This window comes from Pseudopodoces humilis, chromosome 4, assembly GCF_049639895.1.
Source record: "Pseudopodoces humilis isolate 2021_Gansu_Grassland_sample_001 chromosome 4, ASM4963989v1, whole genome shotgun sequence".
Lineage (NCBI taxonomy): Eukaryota > Metazoa > Chordata > Aves > Passeriformes > Paridae > Pseudopodoces > Pseudopodoces humilis.
The window spans coordinates 1,065,001-1,083,753 of record NC_142203.1 but is presented as its reverse complement, the minus strand read 5'-3'; the positions used below and the strand labels follow the sequence as shown (position 1 = coordinate 1,083,753).

Sequence of the window (18,753 nt, the reverse complement as noted above, 5' to 3'; positions counted from 1 at the left end):
AAGAAAAAAAAAGGTAAAAAGACAATGAGACATCTTGTTGAGGAAAAGCTTTCTTCCCAGACTGCGCATTATAAATGGATGGTCTCCATGGCCAGGTTTTTATCACACGCTGAAATCACAGAGTCGCCAACTTGGCCCATTAAAAAAAGAAAACAACCCTCTTAGAATTTTTTTATATGAGAACAAAAATCTATCTCATTCTGCTATTTCCAGCAAAGCTTCTTATTTCACAGAAAGTTCAGACTTTGACCCATGTATTAAATTCCCAGTAGAGGAGGCTCAGAGCATCTTTCTTTGTTGAATAAATCCTCACAAATATAGCCTTGGACTGAAATCTAAAGTTTCAAATGGTTTGCTGTAAGAAAGGATGCATTGTAACACTTGGCTAATATTTACACTCTTTTAAAAATTCCTAAACAGAAAAAATCTAAAGTCCAAAGTCCTCCCTCTTACTGAAATTCTGATTGTCTGTGATGAAAGGGTTACAAACATTAATGTACAACTACATATGTAAAAATGATGGCACACATTGGAAAAAGCATGGACTTTTTTCAAAAAATTCATGAAAGCATGGGAAACCACTAAGCCATTAAACCCTAAAAAAAAGAAAGAAAAAAAAAAAAGCTAGAGCAGCAAATTTTCTACAATAGAAAGAACACACAAAAAAGAGAACATGAAAACCTACATGTCAGAAAAAGCCAGCATGTATCAATACATCTTCATACACTGTAACAATACATTTTTATATACTGTATCAATATGTATTTATACACTATAATACATATATTGGCTAATTTGTGTACCTACATACATATTAGTTGGACATTATCCTGAGGAACATAACAAAAGTCATCAAATTCAGTAAATGAAAAAAAATATGTATAGTAAAAGTATTTTTCTTAAAGAAAACAGAATTTCTCAGTGTAATTTCAGGAGACATGTTTGGTTGATAAACATACAAGTAGGAATAATACCTGCTCAGAATTCCCTAAAATATCTGTGGATTCCACAAGTGTAAATTTAAAAAAATTAAAATAGTCCCACACTAATCTTACACATGCTATAGGATGAAAATTTATTAATTCACAGATCTCAAGTGTAACTTAAAAAATGGGGAAATCATCATAAAAGAAGTGATTCTAATAGGGTCCTTTGGGACTAATCTTAGCCCTGTGCTATTTAAAATTTTGATTAATGACCTAGAAACAATATGTAATTATTATCGTAGAGGTTTGAAAGTTATGGAGAAGCAGCAAATAATGAGAATTGATCATTAATACTGGCAGATATTTCTGGTTCCCGTATGCAACTGACAGGTACTGTAATGAAAATACTAAGCCAAGAATCCAGAACAAAGGCTATGTGGTATTTCAACCTAAAGGGTTAAAGCAAACCTTGGATATAAAACCACAGGCAGTTGCCCAGAGTAGGAGGAATTGAATTTCACAGTGACACCACATTCATTGTCTGGTCCTGCCCACAGCAAAGGGTTTTGGCCAAGATTCAGAGATCCACAGATCCAATACGTGCACCAGCCTAAACCCTCACAACAACTTGACACCTATGCACTGCTACAGCCTTGGACCAGCTGTGTGAAAAATTTGCTTCCTGTGCTGCTAAAGGATGTTCCAGCTTGTGGTGGTTGTCAACAGCTCAAGAAGTCCACCAAGAGATTCAAAAAGTCAACGCTGTGATTGTTTTACCTTGCTGGCTCTCCACTCCCAACCATCTCCTATCTGTTGCGAATGTTTAACAAAGTCTTCACAGTACTGCTTGAATCTTTTCTCCTCCAAAAAGAAGTCCTCTTCACCTGCCATGCTACAGGGTACCTGCAGAGCAAACTGAAGGTTAGTGCTGGCAGATAAAAAGAACACCAAGAAATTTCACTAATTTATAGCAACTGAACAGTAAAATAAAAAAGCATAGGAAAAAAAAACAACTCTTGCTTTAAATAAAACAAAGACTTTTCTTCAATTCCATCAGGGAATTGTGTATCTGCAGAACAGGTGAGGCTGGAAGAGACCTTTGGAGACCTTTGGTTCATTCCCCCTGCCCACAGCAGTGTCAACTGCAGCAGGTTGCTCAGGATTGTTTCCATTTGGGTTTTGATTATCTCCAAGGATGAATATGCCACAGCCTCTCTATAGGGAACCTGTTTCAGTGCTCAATCATCATAGCAGGGAATACTTTTGTTTCTGTTTAACTAGAAGCATTTACCTATCAGTTTGTGCTTGTTGCCTCTTTTGTAGTCTCGACTCAAGAAAGTCTAGCTCCATCTTCTTTATTCACTCCCACCATGTCTTTATGGTTAAATACATTTAGGAGATCCCACTGACCTTTCTCTTCTCTAGGCTGATCCATCTTTCAGCCTTGCCTCATGCACCAAACACCCTTAATCATCTTTGGGGCTCTGCTGGGCTGGTTCCAGCATGGTGGTGTCTTCCCTGTATGGGGCAGCCCAGAGCTGCACATTTAATATTTATTTCCTTAAGAGCGCAGTGCAGCTCTCCATGACCCAAAATATGGCTTCAAAACCTCCCCTATCCCTCAAAGGGTTTCCTCACATGGTTTTGAAAGTAAGATTTTTCTCAGAGAATTTGATCATATTTACTTGTGCCCCCTCTCCTGTTGCCCATTTCAATGAGGATGTGTCATAGATAGGGTTGGTTCAATGTGTTTGTGGACATCAGGCAGCAGGGCAGCACCACAAACAAATCACTGAATGGTTTGGCTGGAAGGAGCCATAAAACTCACCTTGTTCCATGGCCAGGGACCTTCCACTGTCCCAGGCTGCTCCAAGCCCCATCCAACCTGGCTTTGGACACTTCCAGGGATCCAGGAGAAGCCACTGCTTCACAGGGAAGAACTGCTTCCCATTATCTACTCTAAAACTATTCTTTCAGTTTAAAGCCATCCTCCTTGTCCTGTTAGTGGCTATCACAACAATAACCTGTAACTATTACAACCGGATCACACCTCTCTTTAACAAGAAATACAAGTCTCACAGCACCTCATGCAATGCTCATTATTTTTCAGTACCTGACCCTGAGTCACATCATCATCCTGTCTGCTCACGACAAAAATTATTTATTAGCACTTGAAACACATTACTCTCAACAGCAGTTAACCCAAGGCTCTGCTGCTCTGTGCCTCTTGGATGCCAGGAAAGGGGAAAAGCAGGAAACAGAGAGCGCAAGTGTTTCTGCAATTCCCCAAGTGCCCCAGCCCTGATGACGGGCTGCAAACCGCCCTCACTGAAAAACGTGAGGAGTGCACAGTTCCCACACAGGGCTGAAGCAGAGCTGTGCGCTTCTGGAAATCGGCAGCTGTGAAAAATCACCGAATCCCTGAATTATTAGGTTTGGAAGGTTCCTGTGGAGCTGCCGCCTGCCAGGCCGTGCCCAGCAGGGTCCCCTGCAGCAGTGCCCCAGGCCGTGCCCAGCTGGGGCTGCCATGGCTCCACACAGGGACACTCCAGGCCCTCCCTGGGCAGCTGTTCCAGGCCTCTGCCCCTCCATGGACACAAGTTCTTCCTCCTGCCGGGCTGCCGCTCGCTGCCCTTTATTTTATTATCGGCAGCGCCCAGCAGAGCCCGGCCCCGTCCTCTGGCAGCCCTCGGAGATGTTTGTGTGGATCCACGGGATCCCCACTCAGTGTTCCCTTCTCCATACTCTGTGAAAGAGCCCTGAGCCGACCCTTACGGGCCGGTCCCGCTCGGACACGGGCCTGGCCGGCAGTCGGCGGCGAGCCCTGCACAGGTTGCTCCTTTTCCTCCTCTCCTTGGTCTTCCCGGCCCCGGCGGACAGGGTCGGGGAGAGCGGGAGGGACCAGCCCCGCTCACCGCCCCTCACGTACCGTGCGCTCCTCCTCTTTTTCCTTTTCCTCCTCTTTTTCCTCCTTCTCCTCCTCCTCCTCCTCCTCCTCCCGCCGCTCCGGGCGCGCGCCCGCCCCGCCCCGCCGCGCATGCGCGGCCCCGCCGCTCCGGGCGCGCGACGGGGAGGGAGCGAGGGCCGGGTGCGCGTGCGCGAGGGCTGGGGAGGGGGCGGGAATGTGAGCCTGAGGGAGTGAGGGGGGTGAGAGGGAATGAGAGACTGAAGGAGTGAGGGAATGGGCGGATGAGGGGAATGAAGTAGTGAGGGAATGAAGGACTCAGGGAATTAAGTAGTGAGGGAATGAAGGACTCAGGGAATGAGAGGGATGAAGGAATGAAGGAGTGAGGGAATGAGAGTAATGGTGGTATGAAGGAGCGAGGGGGATGAGAGGGATTGAGTGAATGAAGGAGCGAGGGGATGAAGGATGAGGGGATGAGAGGGATGAGGCAATGGCAAGATACAGGGAATGGATGAGAGCAATAAGGGATATGAGGAAGGTGAAGGAATGAGGGGTTGTAGGGGATGAAGGCTGGGGTGGTTGCAGGGTTGAGGGGGACAAGCAGGGTGTGAACCGGGAGGGTGAGGGTGGCAGAGATGAGGGGCGGTGGGGAATGAGGGATGAGGGGCTGAGAGCGGTGAGGGAGTGATGGGGCAGAGATGGATCCTGAGGGGGATGAGGGATCCCGAGGGCTGCCCAGTGAGAGGTGTGGGCCCCCAACCAGCCCTGGAGGAGCTCTCCGTGCATCCAGCACTGCCATCAGCCTCCTGCCGTCCACAAGCTTCACCCAGCCCAGGTTGTTCTTCCTTCAAGCGCTCAGCATTAACAGGCCTAGTCACCTTCTCCCTGCTGTATAAATATGTAATGTTACTTTTTGAGCAGGAGGTGGTGTGGAGTTAACATGACCAGGGGGTCACCTGAGCACTGTCCCTCCTAGGCCACTTCCAGGAGGTGCCAGAGTGTGTTCCAGTGTTCCATCCATTATCCAGTTTCTGTAATTGTCTGGAGGTCTGAGAATTTGGGAGGAGCATATAAGCTGTTCTGCTATGCAAATGCTGGGGGAATTATTTTTAAATTAAAGAGTCCATTAGACCGTATATTTTTCAGTGGTAAAGTCTTGTCTGGCACAGCTAAGCAGACCAAGGTAGTGCATGCAGAATGCACCACAACAAGATACACATAAAATCTTTGTTTTACCTTTTTAGCTATAAACTGCCATTTAAAATAGTTCTAGGATTGTTGTGTTTATAGTAAACCAGAGCTTCCCCACCAGTCTGAAGACCACACTATTCAGGGAGAGCTTCTGTATGCAAATGGTGTACTGTGATTTGACATTTTCCCAACTATGCACTTCCTAATTTCCTTGTAATTTGATAGGTGTGGAGAGCTCAGGAGGGCCAAAGCTTTTTTTTTTTTTTTTTTTCTGAAATATTCCTGAGGTAAAGCGTTTCTCTTTGTTCTTAAAATTCCTGTTAGCAGTCAAGTTGTTCAAATAAATACCAGAGTTCATGTGTAAAGATGATTTTCACCACTTGTGATCAATGAAACGTTCCTCCTAAGTTTTGAATTTTCAGTGTAAGATATATATATATATAAGTGAAGTTTTACTTCATTAAGTTATTCTGGAGAATTAATAATTGTGCTATGTGCTTTGAACAGATTAGGGTGCCTTCATAGATTGGTTTTCTCACAGTCATTTTTAAAATCAGCTGCTTAGTTTGGGTGATGCCGTTATAGCTGTGGGCTGTGATGCTATAGCCCTTATTTAACCATCAGAATTAATTATTTATATAATTCTTTACTGTTTCTTTTAAATGTTGGGTTTTTTAATAAAATTTGGTGAGTAAAACACTGTGTTTTTAGTCACCCCTGAGTTCTGGGGGAGGATTTTTGCACTGTAGAGTGTTCTCTCTAGGCCTTTTTTACTAACAGTAAATGCATGTAGTAATGAAAAAACGTCACGTAATATGCATTTCCTCGGAAGCTACAGCTCCTGATTTCTAATTTTAGGTTTGTTACGATCTCTCTGGATTATCTTAGGGAAGAATCGTTGGGTTTGAGACATGGCTCATGTAAAAAGTGGCTGATAGGGCCTTGATTTTGCATCAGAGTTGGCAAAGGAGTTGCCATGGCTGAAAAAATAAGGCTGAGCAGAGTGAAATTCTGTTCTTGCAGCACCTGGTATCAGTTTGGTCATCTCCAGTCCCGTTGCCGGGGCACTGCAGTGGATTGCAGTGTGTGCCTCTTTATCAAGGGAAATGCATCTGCTACGGCTCTGAACTTACTGGACAAGACATCCCAAATTGGGAGCTTCTCCCCTCTCTCTCACTCCTTTTGCCTGAAAAAAATGTCTCAGGTTTCCATCTTATCTCTGCCATGCAAGAGCATTAATAGCCCTGTTCTTTGTGTCACTGCTTAGATGTTTTTATACTTAAATGCATTAAAAGGTCATTAGACTATTTAATTTTCTTCTAAATATATTATCATCCATTTAGAACATACATATTTTTCACATATTATCATTGATCATGATGATGATGATGAATGACCAAAATCATTGATACAAATGCCATGTTTTTACCAAGTATCAAAAAGAAAAAATTTTCAGAGTAAATTGTGATGGTTGTAGGAACTTTGTTGATTGGGAATTTTAGAACTAAAGTAAAGATGGTGGAGAATAATCCTTTATCAGCCAGACTGAATGACCTCTGAAAGGTCTTTTTCATCTCTTCATCCTGCTCTTTTGTCCCAGGAAACACAGCTCCAGCCCAAACCCCTTGATCAGTCGAGCAGTTCATGCAGCACTCCACTCTTCAAAGGAGAAAAGGTGACATTACAGCTCTCAGACTGACAGAATTAACACCACGTTCATTTCATTCCATGAATCTTCCTCAGTGTGCTTCATCTCCTGACAAAGTAATTCTTCACAGTAATTCTAATGCTACATCTTACACTTTGTTCTTTGATTACTCTTAATTTCTGACACTGAGTGATGTTGCTAGGACAAAAAGAGATAATAATTTGTTATTGCCAGTGCCTGGCAGTACCCATGTTGCAAAGTTTTATAAAAAAAAGTATATTGCCAGGTGAGCCAAATCAGAAATAATGGTGTAAACAAACCAAAATGCTTCTGAGAATGTCCTGTGAGGCTGCTGGACAGCATGCTCAAACCATTTCACGTGTGCTATAACTCAAAGTTTCTTTGTTTTCTGTACTAATATGTAACAGGAATTATAAATAAGATAATTCTGCATTTTTCTGCTGTGTTTGTTCAGGAGACTTAGTAGTCAAAATAATGTCCCCTGACAGAACTCAGTAAGCGAGCATCTGCTCTTTCAAAACTGTTAGTAAACCCTATATTCCAGTAATCACTGTAATACCACTCTTCTTTTGTGAGGTACACAAGCAGTGTTATTTTTCCTTTTCCTGGCAGAAAAGGAGGAATGAAGTGGCCTGTTGAAGACTGTGGTAACTGCTGGGCTGGTGAATGGAAATGAATTTTGTCAACTTGTATTCTATGCCTTCAACTGTTTGAGCTCTTGGGCCCTGTGACTGTGCTGAAAGTTCAAAAGGAAATAAACGCAGAGGTACACAAACAGCATTCATTTTTCATGAAGGTTTTTATTCCACTCCAGTGGCAAACGTTTCCAATCAGCGATGAAGGAAGTACAGTCACAATGCAGCAGTTGTTGCCACCTTCTCTTTTTAGCAATTTTCCCTACCTTTTTCATTTTACATAAAAGTTGAATAAATCTTTCAGAGCTCAAATTAATTTTTTTCATTTGTTTTTTTTTTCTCTTCCAGTTACTGTTATTCATGTTCCTTTCTTGTTTGCATTTTTTTTTTTTTTGTCCCCTATTAGCCCAATATATATTGAATTCAACTTGGGACAGGCTATCTAGGAAGTACTGACACCATTCATACAAGAGGTAGCAACATTTGGAGGTCTCAAAAGGAAAACTGAATTTGGGGGGAAGTTGCAGCTAATAAGAAGCATCTGCTTGATGCAGGAAGATTTTTTTAATTTTTTTTTTTTTTTTAATTAGCTCACAAGTTCTTGGTCAAAACAACATTAAAATATCTGTGGACAGTGGAGCAAAGGCCATTATGACCCATGACATGAAATTATAGTAAGAGAATAGACTTAGATAAATATATATATATAAATGTAAATATATAGAATTCTAATAAAGAAACAAGTTAGTCTTTCTTATTTTATTAAACCAGCAAACTACAGTGCTAGTGTAATGTTCACTGAAAAGTCAGAAGCAAGTTCAAAGTGCAGTGAAATATTTTTGTAGGTAGGTCAGGACTAGGATTAATTTTATGCAAATAACATAAATTAAGCCTTTGCTAAGATCCAGAGTAAATTACTCTTCTGGTACAGGTCTAAATAATTCTTGTACCTAAGGAGACTGATCCAGATTGAGAGGGAAGTTCTTCACAAGTGAAAGGGTTTTTTATTTTTATTTTGTTTTTGTAAAATAAAGTAGTTCAAGCAAGAAGAAACACAAATTATAAAGTATTTCTGTATATATTTTTTTACAGTATTTATGTATAGTATATGCAGTACATGTTGTGTCCCAGCAGGTTGGACTTAACACATGTTCTTGATGTCACAGCACTGCATGCAACAACACCCTGCACACCAGGGATCTGTGGGATCTACATGTTTGACCCCAGGATTTCTGAGGATCACCACAGGCATCATTCCAAGAGTTAGATTTGGTTTCATTTTTCTTTCTTCCCGATTTTTCCCCTTGCCTGTGACGCCAAAGCGACAAGCCCTGGAGCTTAAGCTCACAGTCCAGCTGAGGCCCTTCCCAGTAAGGTTGTTACCCAGGGAGTGTTATCACACCCTGTTATTTTAGTAACAGATAATTTCTCTTATTAAAGACCATGAAATCCTCCTCTGGCTGCTCAGATCCCAGGAGGAAATGCCAGCTCCATACCCAGCAGTGGAGCAGCACAACTGCAGAGCGCTTTGGGCACACTGGAGACACGCCAGAGCAGTGGAAATACCTCCTGATGGCAGCTGGGTGAAAACTGTGGGGCAAGGAGAAAAAAATGTGGGTTTGGGGGGTCTGGGAGGAGGTTTGGGCATTTCTGGGGGGGCTATGGGGGAATTATGCTGTAAGGGTGGTCTGGGATATTAGAGAGCTTTGGGGGAGCTGTTGGGAGGATAATCATGGGTTTGGAGAGGTCTGGGGGGCTGTGGAGTTTTTGGGGTAGCTGGAGGGGGTTTTCATGGGTTTATGGGGACCTGAGGGAGGCTGGAGGGGCACAAGGGGGTCAGGGGTGCTCTGGGGTGATATAAATTTAGGGCACTGTAGGATGTCTGGTGGGGGCTGTAGAGGGACTATGTGGGTCTTTGGGAAGGTCTGGGGTGGCTATAGGGGGTAATGGGGTTTATTATCATGGATTTGTGGTGGTCTGGGAGGGTCTGGGGGAGCTGTCAGGGAGTTATGGGGGCTTGGGGGTTCTGGTGGGCCTGTAGGGGGTTTCCTTGGGGCTTTGGGAGTGCAGAGGAGTTGGGGGGCTCTGGGGTGTTATAGATTTGAAGGGGCTCTAGAGAGGCCTGGGGGTGCTATAGGGGGATAGGGGGGTTCTAGAGTAACAAAAATGTTAATGGGGTAAAATGGAATGGGGGCTCTGGGGGAGTTTGGAGAGATTCTGGGAAGTTGTCATGGATTTGGGGGGTCTGGGGGCTCAGGAGGAGTCTGTGGGGCTATAAGGGCTTATCATGAATTTGGGGCTGCTCTGGAGGGGTCTCAGGGGACTATAGGGCAGTTATCATGGATTTGGGGAGATTTGGGGGGCTACAGGGGGGATCGTCACGGGTTGAGGTGGTCTTCAGGAGTTATGAGTGGGTTATGATGTGACTCTGGGCTTCTGTACCCTAGAAAACATTCGATGGGCTGTGGGCGTACAATAATGAAATTAAACTGCTTTGTGCTGTCAGAAGGCATGCCTATAACACTAGCATGAGTTTATGAGCAGCAGACTAGAGCCGCTTTTGTGAGAAATTTACAAGTTTCCTTGGAAAAAATTGTTATTAAGTATCTCTTAAGCACAAGCGCATAGCCTGGTGACGATGGTCTCTCCGTGAGCATTTCAAAGCCACTTGTTAAAATGTGACTTAAATGGATGCAGAAACAAAGTAACCTAAAACAAGGGACTATGCAGCTCTCCTTCAGGCCTCGCCTCCCCTCCCCATGAATTCCTAACATTTTACTGCTCTCCAACATTCCTAACGCAACAGTTGTGGCACCGGAGAAAATCCCTGAGTTTTAATGTCGTCACCAACATAAGATCATGCCCTCTAACTATACATTTTTTATATACCTCTTTCTCCCATTTGTTGATGATAAGAATTTTCTTTACATCACAGGAAAGACTTGCTGCCTAAAATGAAGAAGTTACAGTGTGCTAAAATACCACCTCCATGCTAGACTTCACCAAATACTCTGTTAAATAACATAAGTTTATTTATAACACTCATGCTTTTGTTTATCATTATTTGGACAAGGCCAAGGACTTTTTTTCTTTCTTTTGAATTACAGAGTCCAGGAATTTACCAGAACATCCAAAACTCATATCAGCGATAAAACTAGAGGTATTATCAAATAAAGTTTTGTTTGGGTTTGTTGGGTTTTTTCCCCCATAACAGCTGTATGTTTATTCAGATAAAATTTGAAACCTGCAGCATAACCACTGCATGTATCAAGCAAGATGATCCTTTGAATGTTGCTGGAATACTTTCCTGACCCTGAAACCACTGACAATTTCCACTGCAGAAGTGTGAGCTAAAGATGGATTTATTGGGGTCCAACCCTCCAAACCGTGTCAGAAGAACTTCAACACCAGGTTCTTGCAGTTTCAGAACTCTTGTGCCCCCCCCCCAATACTTACCTCTGAATTTCTCACTTTCAGTCCATGACTCCCAAACACACTGACCCACTTGACCAAATTTACCCTGGCACAAGCGTTCACTGGAGTATTTACCTACAGCACAGTTGTACCACATGGGGAGATTTCTAGCAGGGCAGGGAGTAGAGGTTACCCAAACCACCTCCAATCCCCAGCCCCAGCCATTGTGCAGCACTTTCACCAGGTAAATACTACAGCAGGAGTCAAAGGAAGTCAGGAAGAGTCTGAGAGCGATCTGTCACCGAAATTTGAATGATGTATTTAATAACACTGTGAAACAGCACACTTTAGCTCCAGTAGCTCATCAGCCTTAGCTCCCCTGATCTGTGCACGGCGCTGACAGCTCCTTAACATAACAATGGGATCCACGGGCCAAACTCACCACCGGAGCAGCTCTGCTGAAGTCAGCGAGGCTATGTCAGAATTCATTCAGCCCAGCAATCACTCTGCATTATCCGGGCTGCTGGTGGGGCCGCAACACCTGAGGAATGACAAACCCGGGTAAGTCCTCTGCAGGACCCAGACTAAATCATGCTGAAGAGACTGATTTCTCTTCCCAGGAGTTTTCATAGAAACAGCAAAATTCGAGAAACAAAGCCGAAATAAGATGTAAAATTAAACGGCGGGTCCCCGGTGTACAATGTATACATTTGTACGTGATTTGTGGAGGGCAGAGAGGTGGCTATTCTGCATGTAAGAATAGTGGAATGTGCCCCCGAGCACCAATTCAAAGGAGACCCACCCAGCAGCAGCGATCCCAAGCACTGTTTTCCCAGCCTTTAATTTCTTTTGTCTGCCATGCCTACAGTTCATCCAAACCCAGGTCACTTTCTGTTTAATCCCTTTTATCCCAACTCTTGGTAACTTTTTCTGTCCCTTCACCTGCTCACAGTCAGACACCGTGGCTTTATGAATAGGCGTTTTTCGTTCGTGTAAAAATACATATTGTTGTATGTTTGCAACAACACCTACAAATGTTGTCTGTCTGGTGAATTATCTTGCCTTCTTTCAGGAAAATGTTTACACACTGAGGTGGCTAAAAGCACCTTGGGAGATGACAGCTCGTTGTGGGTTTCCAGAAGCTGAGGAACAGCTGCTCTGCCCTGTTTTATCAACTGGGGAAATGCAGGGGGGCAACTGGTGAGGCTGGTGTCACCTATTTTCAGCTCTCACCTTCTTCCATCTCTGCCCCTGCTCCCTCTATTGCCCTCGGCAGGTCACTGGCTCCTTGCTGCTATTTTCATTTACCTGGGGAATGAGGATGAGGACAATAATGTAAGAGGTGTTTTGAAGATCAATTCAATAGTACTTAAGGCCCTTTCAGATGCTCAACTGAGAGCATGGGTGTATAGAAAATCAAAGTATAATTATTATGAAAATGTACAGTATTGTTCAGAGTAAAAGGGAAGGGAAGGCAGAATGATGAGATAATCAGACCACTGGAACTGAAGGATTTAGAGACATGATATTAAGTAAGTAAAAAGAAGCATTTTTAATTGAGCTTAGGGAGGGTGTTCCTACCAAGAAATGCTCATTTCCTTAATTATTTTTTTTATGTTAACCTTTGAGGTTGGGCAAGCCTCTAAGACCATGAAGTACAGCCTTTAACCCAGTACCACATGTTCACCACTAAATCAAGTTCCCAGGTGCCACAGTGCTGGTGTCTGAAAGAGATATGGCTGTATGGTTGGGAATGGGAAGCTGTGAAATGGTGTTTTAAGGGCTCAAGCCTGTAACCATATTCACCAGATCAGTAAATACAACATTAAGAAGTCTAGATTTAGGTCCCTACTGTTTTGTTATTACTGGTTATATTATCAGATAAAAGCTTACTAGAGACAATATAAATTTGCTATAATTGTGAGTCTTTTGTTAAGAACCATGTCATCAAAAAGCACCTGAAGATTCACCATGTTTGAATTGATTAGAGATGAAAGGCCTTCAATTCCCTTGGTCGCTCCTGAGGAGCCAATGTTCCTTCTGCAAGCAGTATTCCTTTCCAGAGGACATGAAATGGAGTACCTCCAGCTCACTCCAGAAAAGGCTAAAGGGGTGGCATTTACAAATCTCACATTGCCACAAATCACATCAACTGTAGCTGTTCTGTACGTGATGCAAAGTCAGACGTAAATGAGATACAACGCTCAGAGTGTGGAACTGGTGTTACCCTACATTTCATTTCTTGAACTTTGTCTGCTTGTTTGGATTCCACAGTATCATGAACATTCCAGTAGCAGCTCTCTCGTTGGGGTTTCTATTTATAGCATTCTCCCTCCTCACTGGATGCCCCTCCACGTTACTTCCAAAGAGGCAGTAATTAGGGTCTTAAAGCAGAATTCATATATCTTAAATCTTTTAATTTAGATACAAAATATATTCAATATTCTTGCAAAAGACAATCGGGGGGTTTTTGTATCTCTTTGCTATACTGCGAAAGAGGGTACATTTCTAAACATTCCTCTTTCACATTTTCTCCTGTTTTTCTCTTATGTGTTTGGGGGCTAACAGCCACCATCTCCACAAATTCCAGATTTCACACATGCACATATTTAGCCATAAGGCAATTCTGAACTTTCAAAATTAAGCATAGAGCTAATCCCTGTAGGATACAAGATTTCTTTTGCATTCTAAATAATTTCTGTCTTCATAGCAGTACTACTTAGCTCTGTGTAGACTCAGACTTTGGCACTGAATTGGAGAGACAGGTTTGAAGGAGGGACTCTTGGATGGATAAGGACCTGGCTGGATGGCTGCCTCCAAAAAGTTACAGGAAATCACTCTGCATCCAAGTGGGAACCAGTAACCGGTGGCATAATAAATTAATATCAGCACCTACAAGGTGGAGAGGGAATTTGGGCAAGGACCTGGAGTGACAGGACAAGGGGAATGGCTGCCAGTGGCAGAGGGCAGGGCTGGATGGGATCTTGGGCAGGAATTGTTCCCTGGCAGGGTGGGCAGGCCCTGGCACAGGGTGCCCAGAGCAGCTGGGGCTGCCCCTGGATCCCTGGCAGTGCCCAAGGCCAGGCTGGACATTGGGGCTGGGAGCTCCTGGGACACTGGGAGCTGGCCCTGCCGTGGCTGGGGTGGGAATGGGGAGGCTTTAAGGTCCCTGCCAACCCAAACCAATCTGCAATTCCATGATTCTACAACTTTAAAGGAAAAAATCAGAGCCAAGAAATATTCAGCAGCCTTAATCCTGAGCACACTGCCAGTGCAGCCCTTAGTGCAGCTCCCAGTATTGCGGCCAGTGCTGTTGGAAACACCAGCAGTGGCACTGTGGAGAAATATTTCTTCCTTCCCATCTCTTGTCAGGCATTAACTCAGGCACCAGTTAATGAACTCGGTGCTGTAGTTCTCACTCTGCAACACCCCACACCGACCATGCTCCTCACCAACCCCTGTCTGCCTCTACTGTGGTGTCCCTGCTCACAAGGGGCTCGGTAAGCTTAGAAAGGAAAACTGCAAGTGAGGAGGGGTTTGAATAACAGAGCTGAGTATTTCTTTCCTCTGACTATTCAAGTCATTTTTTCATTACGGAAACTTTGCTCCAAAATTACCATTTCAGTGTGTGGGAATCAGACAGATAGCAATTTTGAGAATGTCTTGAGGGAGCAAGGTGATTTGAGTGATGAGACTCATAAGCCTTGTAATTACCGTAATTATGAGACCATACCTCTACAGGTAAGAACTCATAAGTAAAAACATTAGCATGACCATTTAAGAAGCTCAGTAATTCATTCCAGGGCATGTGGTTACAGTGCAATGCTTAACATAAACTTCATGACTCTGCTGGCGCTTGGCCTTGCCTCTGGAGGATGTATGCATCCTGCAAGTGTGGGTCCTTTTGTCCCGTGCTATTTGTGTGCAGTCTTTTAAACACAAATCTGAAGCATCAGCAGTTACAGCTGGTCAGACCTTACCCAGGGTTTTAGGCATTGTCTGAGCTGCAGCTTTATAAAGAAGTAGTGGAAACATTGGAGCGTTGTGGCTCAGATTTCACCCCGAGGAATCCATGTTCAAAAGGAACCCCAGAAACTGGACTTTTCCATCCTACATGTGCTTTACTCCAATCCTGACCTGCTGCCTTAATGGAATGGACAAGCAAGAAAAGCTTGGCAGTGTGAAGAAACGCTTTATTCTTGGCTATTCTGTGTTCTTTTTTGTTTGTTTGTTTGTTTACTCAGCACTTCAGTGCCAGGATATGTCTTCTGTCAGTGTGAACAATGTCACAAACCCTCTCAGTGGGAGAAGGTTGGTAGGAAGAAGAAAGTCTCTCCCTGAGCAGACATGCCGAGGCAGAGAGTGCAAAAAACACAGGGTCGTTGGACGGGATATTGTTAATATTCTTCAAAGTTTGTATCCATGAGCTATAGCGTGAACTGCCAGCCACAAAGTGATGGTATCATATGGAAACTGCAGACGATCCTTTTGATCGCAGCGTACACAATATTTCTTCAAGGTGTGTGCAGGACAAGTTTGTACGAATCAGAGCTTGTTTGGGTTTTTATTTATACTCATTTCCCTGAATTTTGTTTCATTGGGGAATACCTGCATTGTTCACCACTTGCATTTTCGATGCTAACAAGCATATTTTATCACCCAGTGGTTTTTCCATTTCAGTGTCACTATTTTACTTGGACTTCAAGCCATTTTAGTCATACAAAGTTACTACTCCATGCTAAAATCACTTTTCGTATCAATCCGCTCCAGTTACAGCTGAAATTCATTATTAATTTAAAACTTCATCGATGAGAAATCAGTGTACTACTTGCAATCCAATTTAAACATGCTTGGAAAGTTAAAACAAGCTACAGTTTTTAATCAAAAAAAAAAAAAACCCACTGCATCTGCCCTCCCACAATCCATACAAAGCAAAACCAGCCTCATAACCTTTACATTATCTCTGTCTTTGTGCTGATCTTGCATTAAAAAGTTGCAATAGCTACTTTCCAGAAAAGGTAAGAATTCTGGTTTTTTGTTGGTGTTTTTTTAAAATTATTTTTTTTGGTTTGGTTTGGTTTGGTTTGGTTTGGTTTGGTTTGGTTGGGTAGGGTTGGGTTGGGTTGGGTTTGGTTGGGTTGGGTTTGTTTCTTTGTTTGTTTGTTTGGTTGGTTGGTTGTTTTGTGGGCTTTTGGGTTTTTTTTTTTTTGGATTTTTAGAGGGTTTTTTTGAGTGGGGGGTTGATTGTTTTCTGTTTGGGTTGGGGTTTTTTTATGTGTAATTAAATAACTCCCCCAAAATTTTGCATTCCTTATCACTCCCTGATATGTTTCCAAGGACATTGAAAAAAAAATAAATTCCTGAAATGCACTGTTTTGAGAACAGCCTGCAAATTCTTTTTGGTTTTATTTTGACTGAACTTTTCTCTGGAATCTTCACTCTGATTTTTGTTCTCCTATTAAGGAGAAGTATCCTTTAGAATTCTAGGGAAAATGTTAAGGGATTAAAATTATGGTTATTATTTCTTTGTTGCCATAAAATGGAAATTTTCCAGGATTTTGGGTGACCTTCCCTCTAGAAAAGGGCTCCTCTGAAGAGCACCATTTGCATTAGCAAAACTGTCAGTATTTTATACATACTGTACATAAAATAATGTGTTCAATCCTATTACATTTGCAAAGTCTAGTGCTCAAAAGTATCAGAACAGAGAATTTAGCTTTAATTTGTTCATCTTACACATCAGCATGCTGGTGTAGTAATTAGTGGTTCATCTGTATTGTTGTTTGCCCACCTTTTTGAGGGCACAGATTAGATTAAACTCTTTTAATGAGCAGCCGTGTATTTTTTAATGCTCTTTTACTCAGTCTCTAATCTGTTGATGATGGTCTTATTTAAAGCCTGGCTAGAAAATAGAATTACTAAATTGCTTTTAAGGGTGTCAAAGAAAGCTTCCCGCTCAGTGTGGAGGTGTGGCAAGTGTGGTTCCAGGTTCACAGGGATGGAGGGAGCATTTCCAGTGTCAATTTGGGAGGTGCTCTGTCCTCCCCAGCCCCTCTGATTTGATCACTGGCTATTCCCTTGTGATTCCTGTTAACCAAAGGCTTCAGCTGCAGGATCTACCAGCATCAGAGACTTCCTTTTCTGGTGCTGGCACAAAAGGAAAATGGGCTTGTTGCAGTGGTGGAACACGAGTCTCTCAGGAGTCCCTGTCTTATTGCTGACCTCCTCCTCCACGTGCAAGGAAAAATTCCCTAACATAACATGAGGATTTTTCCTGGCAGGAACTTCTAACTAGTCCCCTAAAAAATAACACCCCCCCAAAAAAATTCTTAAATTAACTGATTTATTCTTTTTTTCCCCTTTTTCCTCTTCTTTAGTCCTTTCTCCAGACAAAAGGAAAAGGTTGCCCAGACATTTTCTTGCTCCAAATTCCTCTTGCACCCTGATTTTAAAAAACAGCAGCACGAGCTCTGCTCTGGTTTTACGCCTTCCCCCTCAACTCCCAGGAACCAGGCAGTGCTCATTATACCCTGCTCAGTTAATTTCTTTAGAGGGAATACAACTGTACAGCCAAGTAACCTGCTGCTCTAACACTGGCTACAGGCTCCCATGCTCCCATTATTCCAGTTTACACAGGTACATTTTTAGAATCCTTTCAAATATTAATGCCAGCCTGGTGATGTTACACCCAAAAATACTGGTATCAGGACCTGGAGGTGTAACACACAGCAACCATTTCCCCCCAAAACAGAAGACATAAAAGACACACAGAACCAGTACCTGGACACTAGAAAACTGTTGGGGCATTTTTGTAAGAAACCCACAAGAATAAACTTCTTTGTTAGCCCATTCCTACTCTTCTCTTATCAAACTCAACCCTTTGACTACAGATTTAGCCTTTCTCATCAGCAGGCAAAAAGCTCCTAATTTTGGGGCACTTTCTACCAGAAAGGCTACCCTTACATAAGGACTGTCAGCTTCAGGACTGTGCAGTCACCCTTGGCTCGCTGCTCTGCAGCTCAGGTCTGCACCACTCATGGGATATAAACACAAACTTCAGGTTACCACTGAGCTCCTCTGCTGGCCATATTCACATTTTGAAATGTTAAATACACACTTCACATGCCTAAGTGTTCTCATTACACATACTGAAGAATAAAGCCACGTGCAAAAATGGGTGTTTGACCTATTATTTATGTAATTTCCTAATATTGTAAATTTTGCTGCAAGAAGGGGAGATTTAAGGTTTTGTCCACTGAAATACTGTGTCATGACTCATGACAAGAAGATTGGTAGCCACTGTACCAATAAATAAACTGCTGCCCAAACCCAAAATAATTCAAAAGATAATAACCATAAATTAATTAATTTAATGGGGATAAGAAAATTCAGCAATTGTTCCTTCTAGCCTAAGAAATTTCTCTAATAATTGGACAACACAATGCAACTTTCTGCAGAAAAATAAGTACACATTAAGTGTTTATTGTAATTTAATCCATTAGGCACTGTTTAACTGCTTATCCAGACTGCATTAATCTAGTTTTCAGCACCTTCATTTTAAAACCTAAATCTGTGTTTTAGCTAACCATAAAACCAGCACACCCTCTCTGCACCGTGCCTTCATTAGCACTCTGCTGCTAAGCATGTAAAAACACGACAGAAACACCAGAGACCAGATTCCAACTGCAGGCAAGGTATTCTTGGGTTAAAACTGGGATCAGCACCAACCTGCAATTGCTCCTGCACAGAATATCACAGAGATGGTTATCAGCTGCACTGTGGAAGAACAAAAACTTACCATGAAAACTTCAGAAAAACGTGAATTTCATCTGCATTGGCCATGAAAGGGTTTGCTTTCCCAACTGTTTACTCTTCTCCTCTTTTATTATTCTTTCTGTTTATTTGTTCTATCATAATATTTTTAGAAAACTAATCCTGTACCCATGATGAAGCTGGGACTTCATCACCAGCTTCTGTTTGAAGGCGAAGAAGCCTCATGCTTACGGAGTTTGA

General features: G+C 42.7%; 1 protein-coding gene across 3 annotated transcripts in view; it reads right to left on the bottom strand.

Annotated features, from left to right (window-relative positions):
• The window catches only part of ATG10 (autophagy related 10), a 60,110-nt gene extending 56,187 nt beyond the window's left edge, over positions 1-3,923 (bottom strand). For 2 of the 3 annotated variants that reach the window (XM_088054269.1, XM_014258233.2), the window contains exons 1-2: positions 3,856-3,923; positions 1,704-1,829 (exon numbers count right to left, since the gene is read on the bottom strand). In XM_088054269.1, the coding sequence (XP_087910395.1) occupies positions 1,704-1,817 (114 nt within the window). In that variant the 5' untranslated portion in view covers positions 1,818-1,829; positions 3,856-3,923. Of the gene's footprint in view, positions 1-1,703; positions 1,830-2,754; positions 2,821-3,855 lie in introns of those variants that run through there. The other variant, XM_014258232.2, reaches the window with a different exon arrangement.
• Between the last annotated feature and the right edge of the window lie 14,830 nt (positions 3,924-18,753).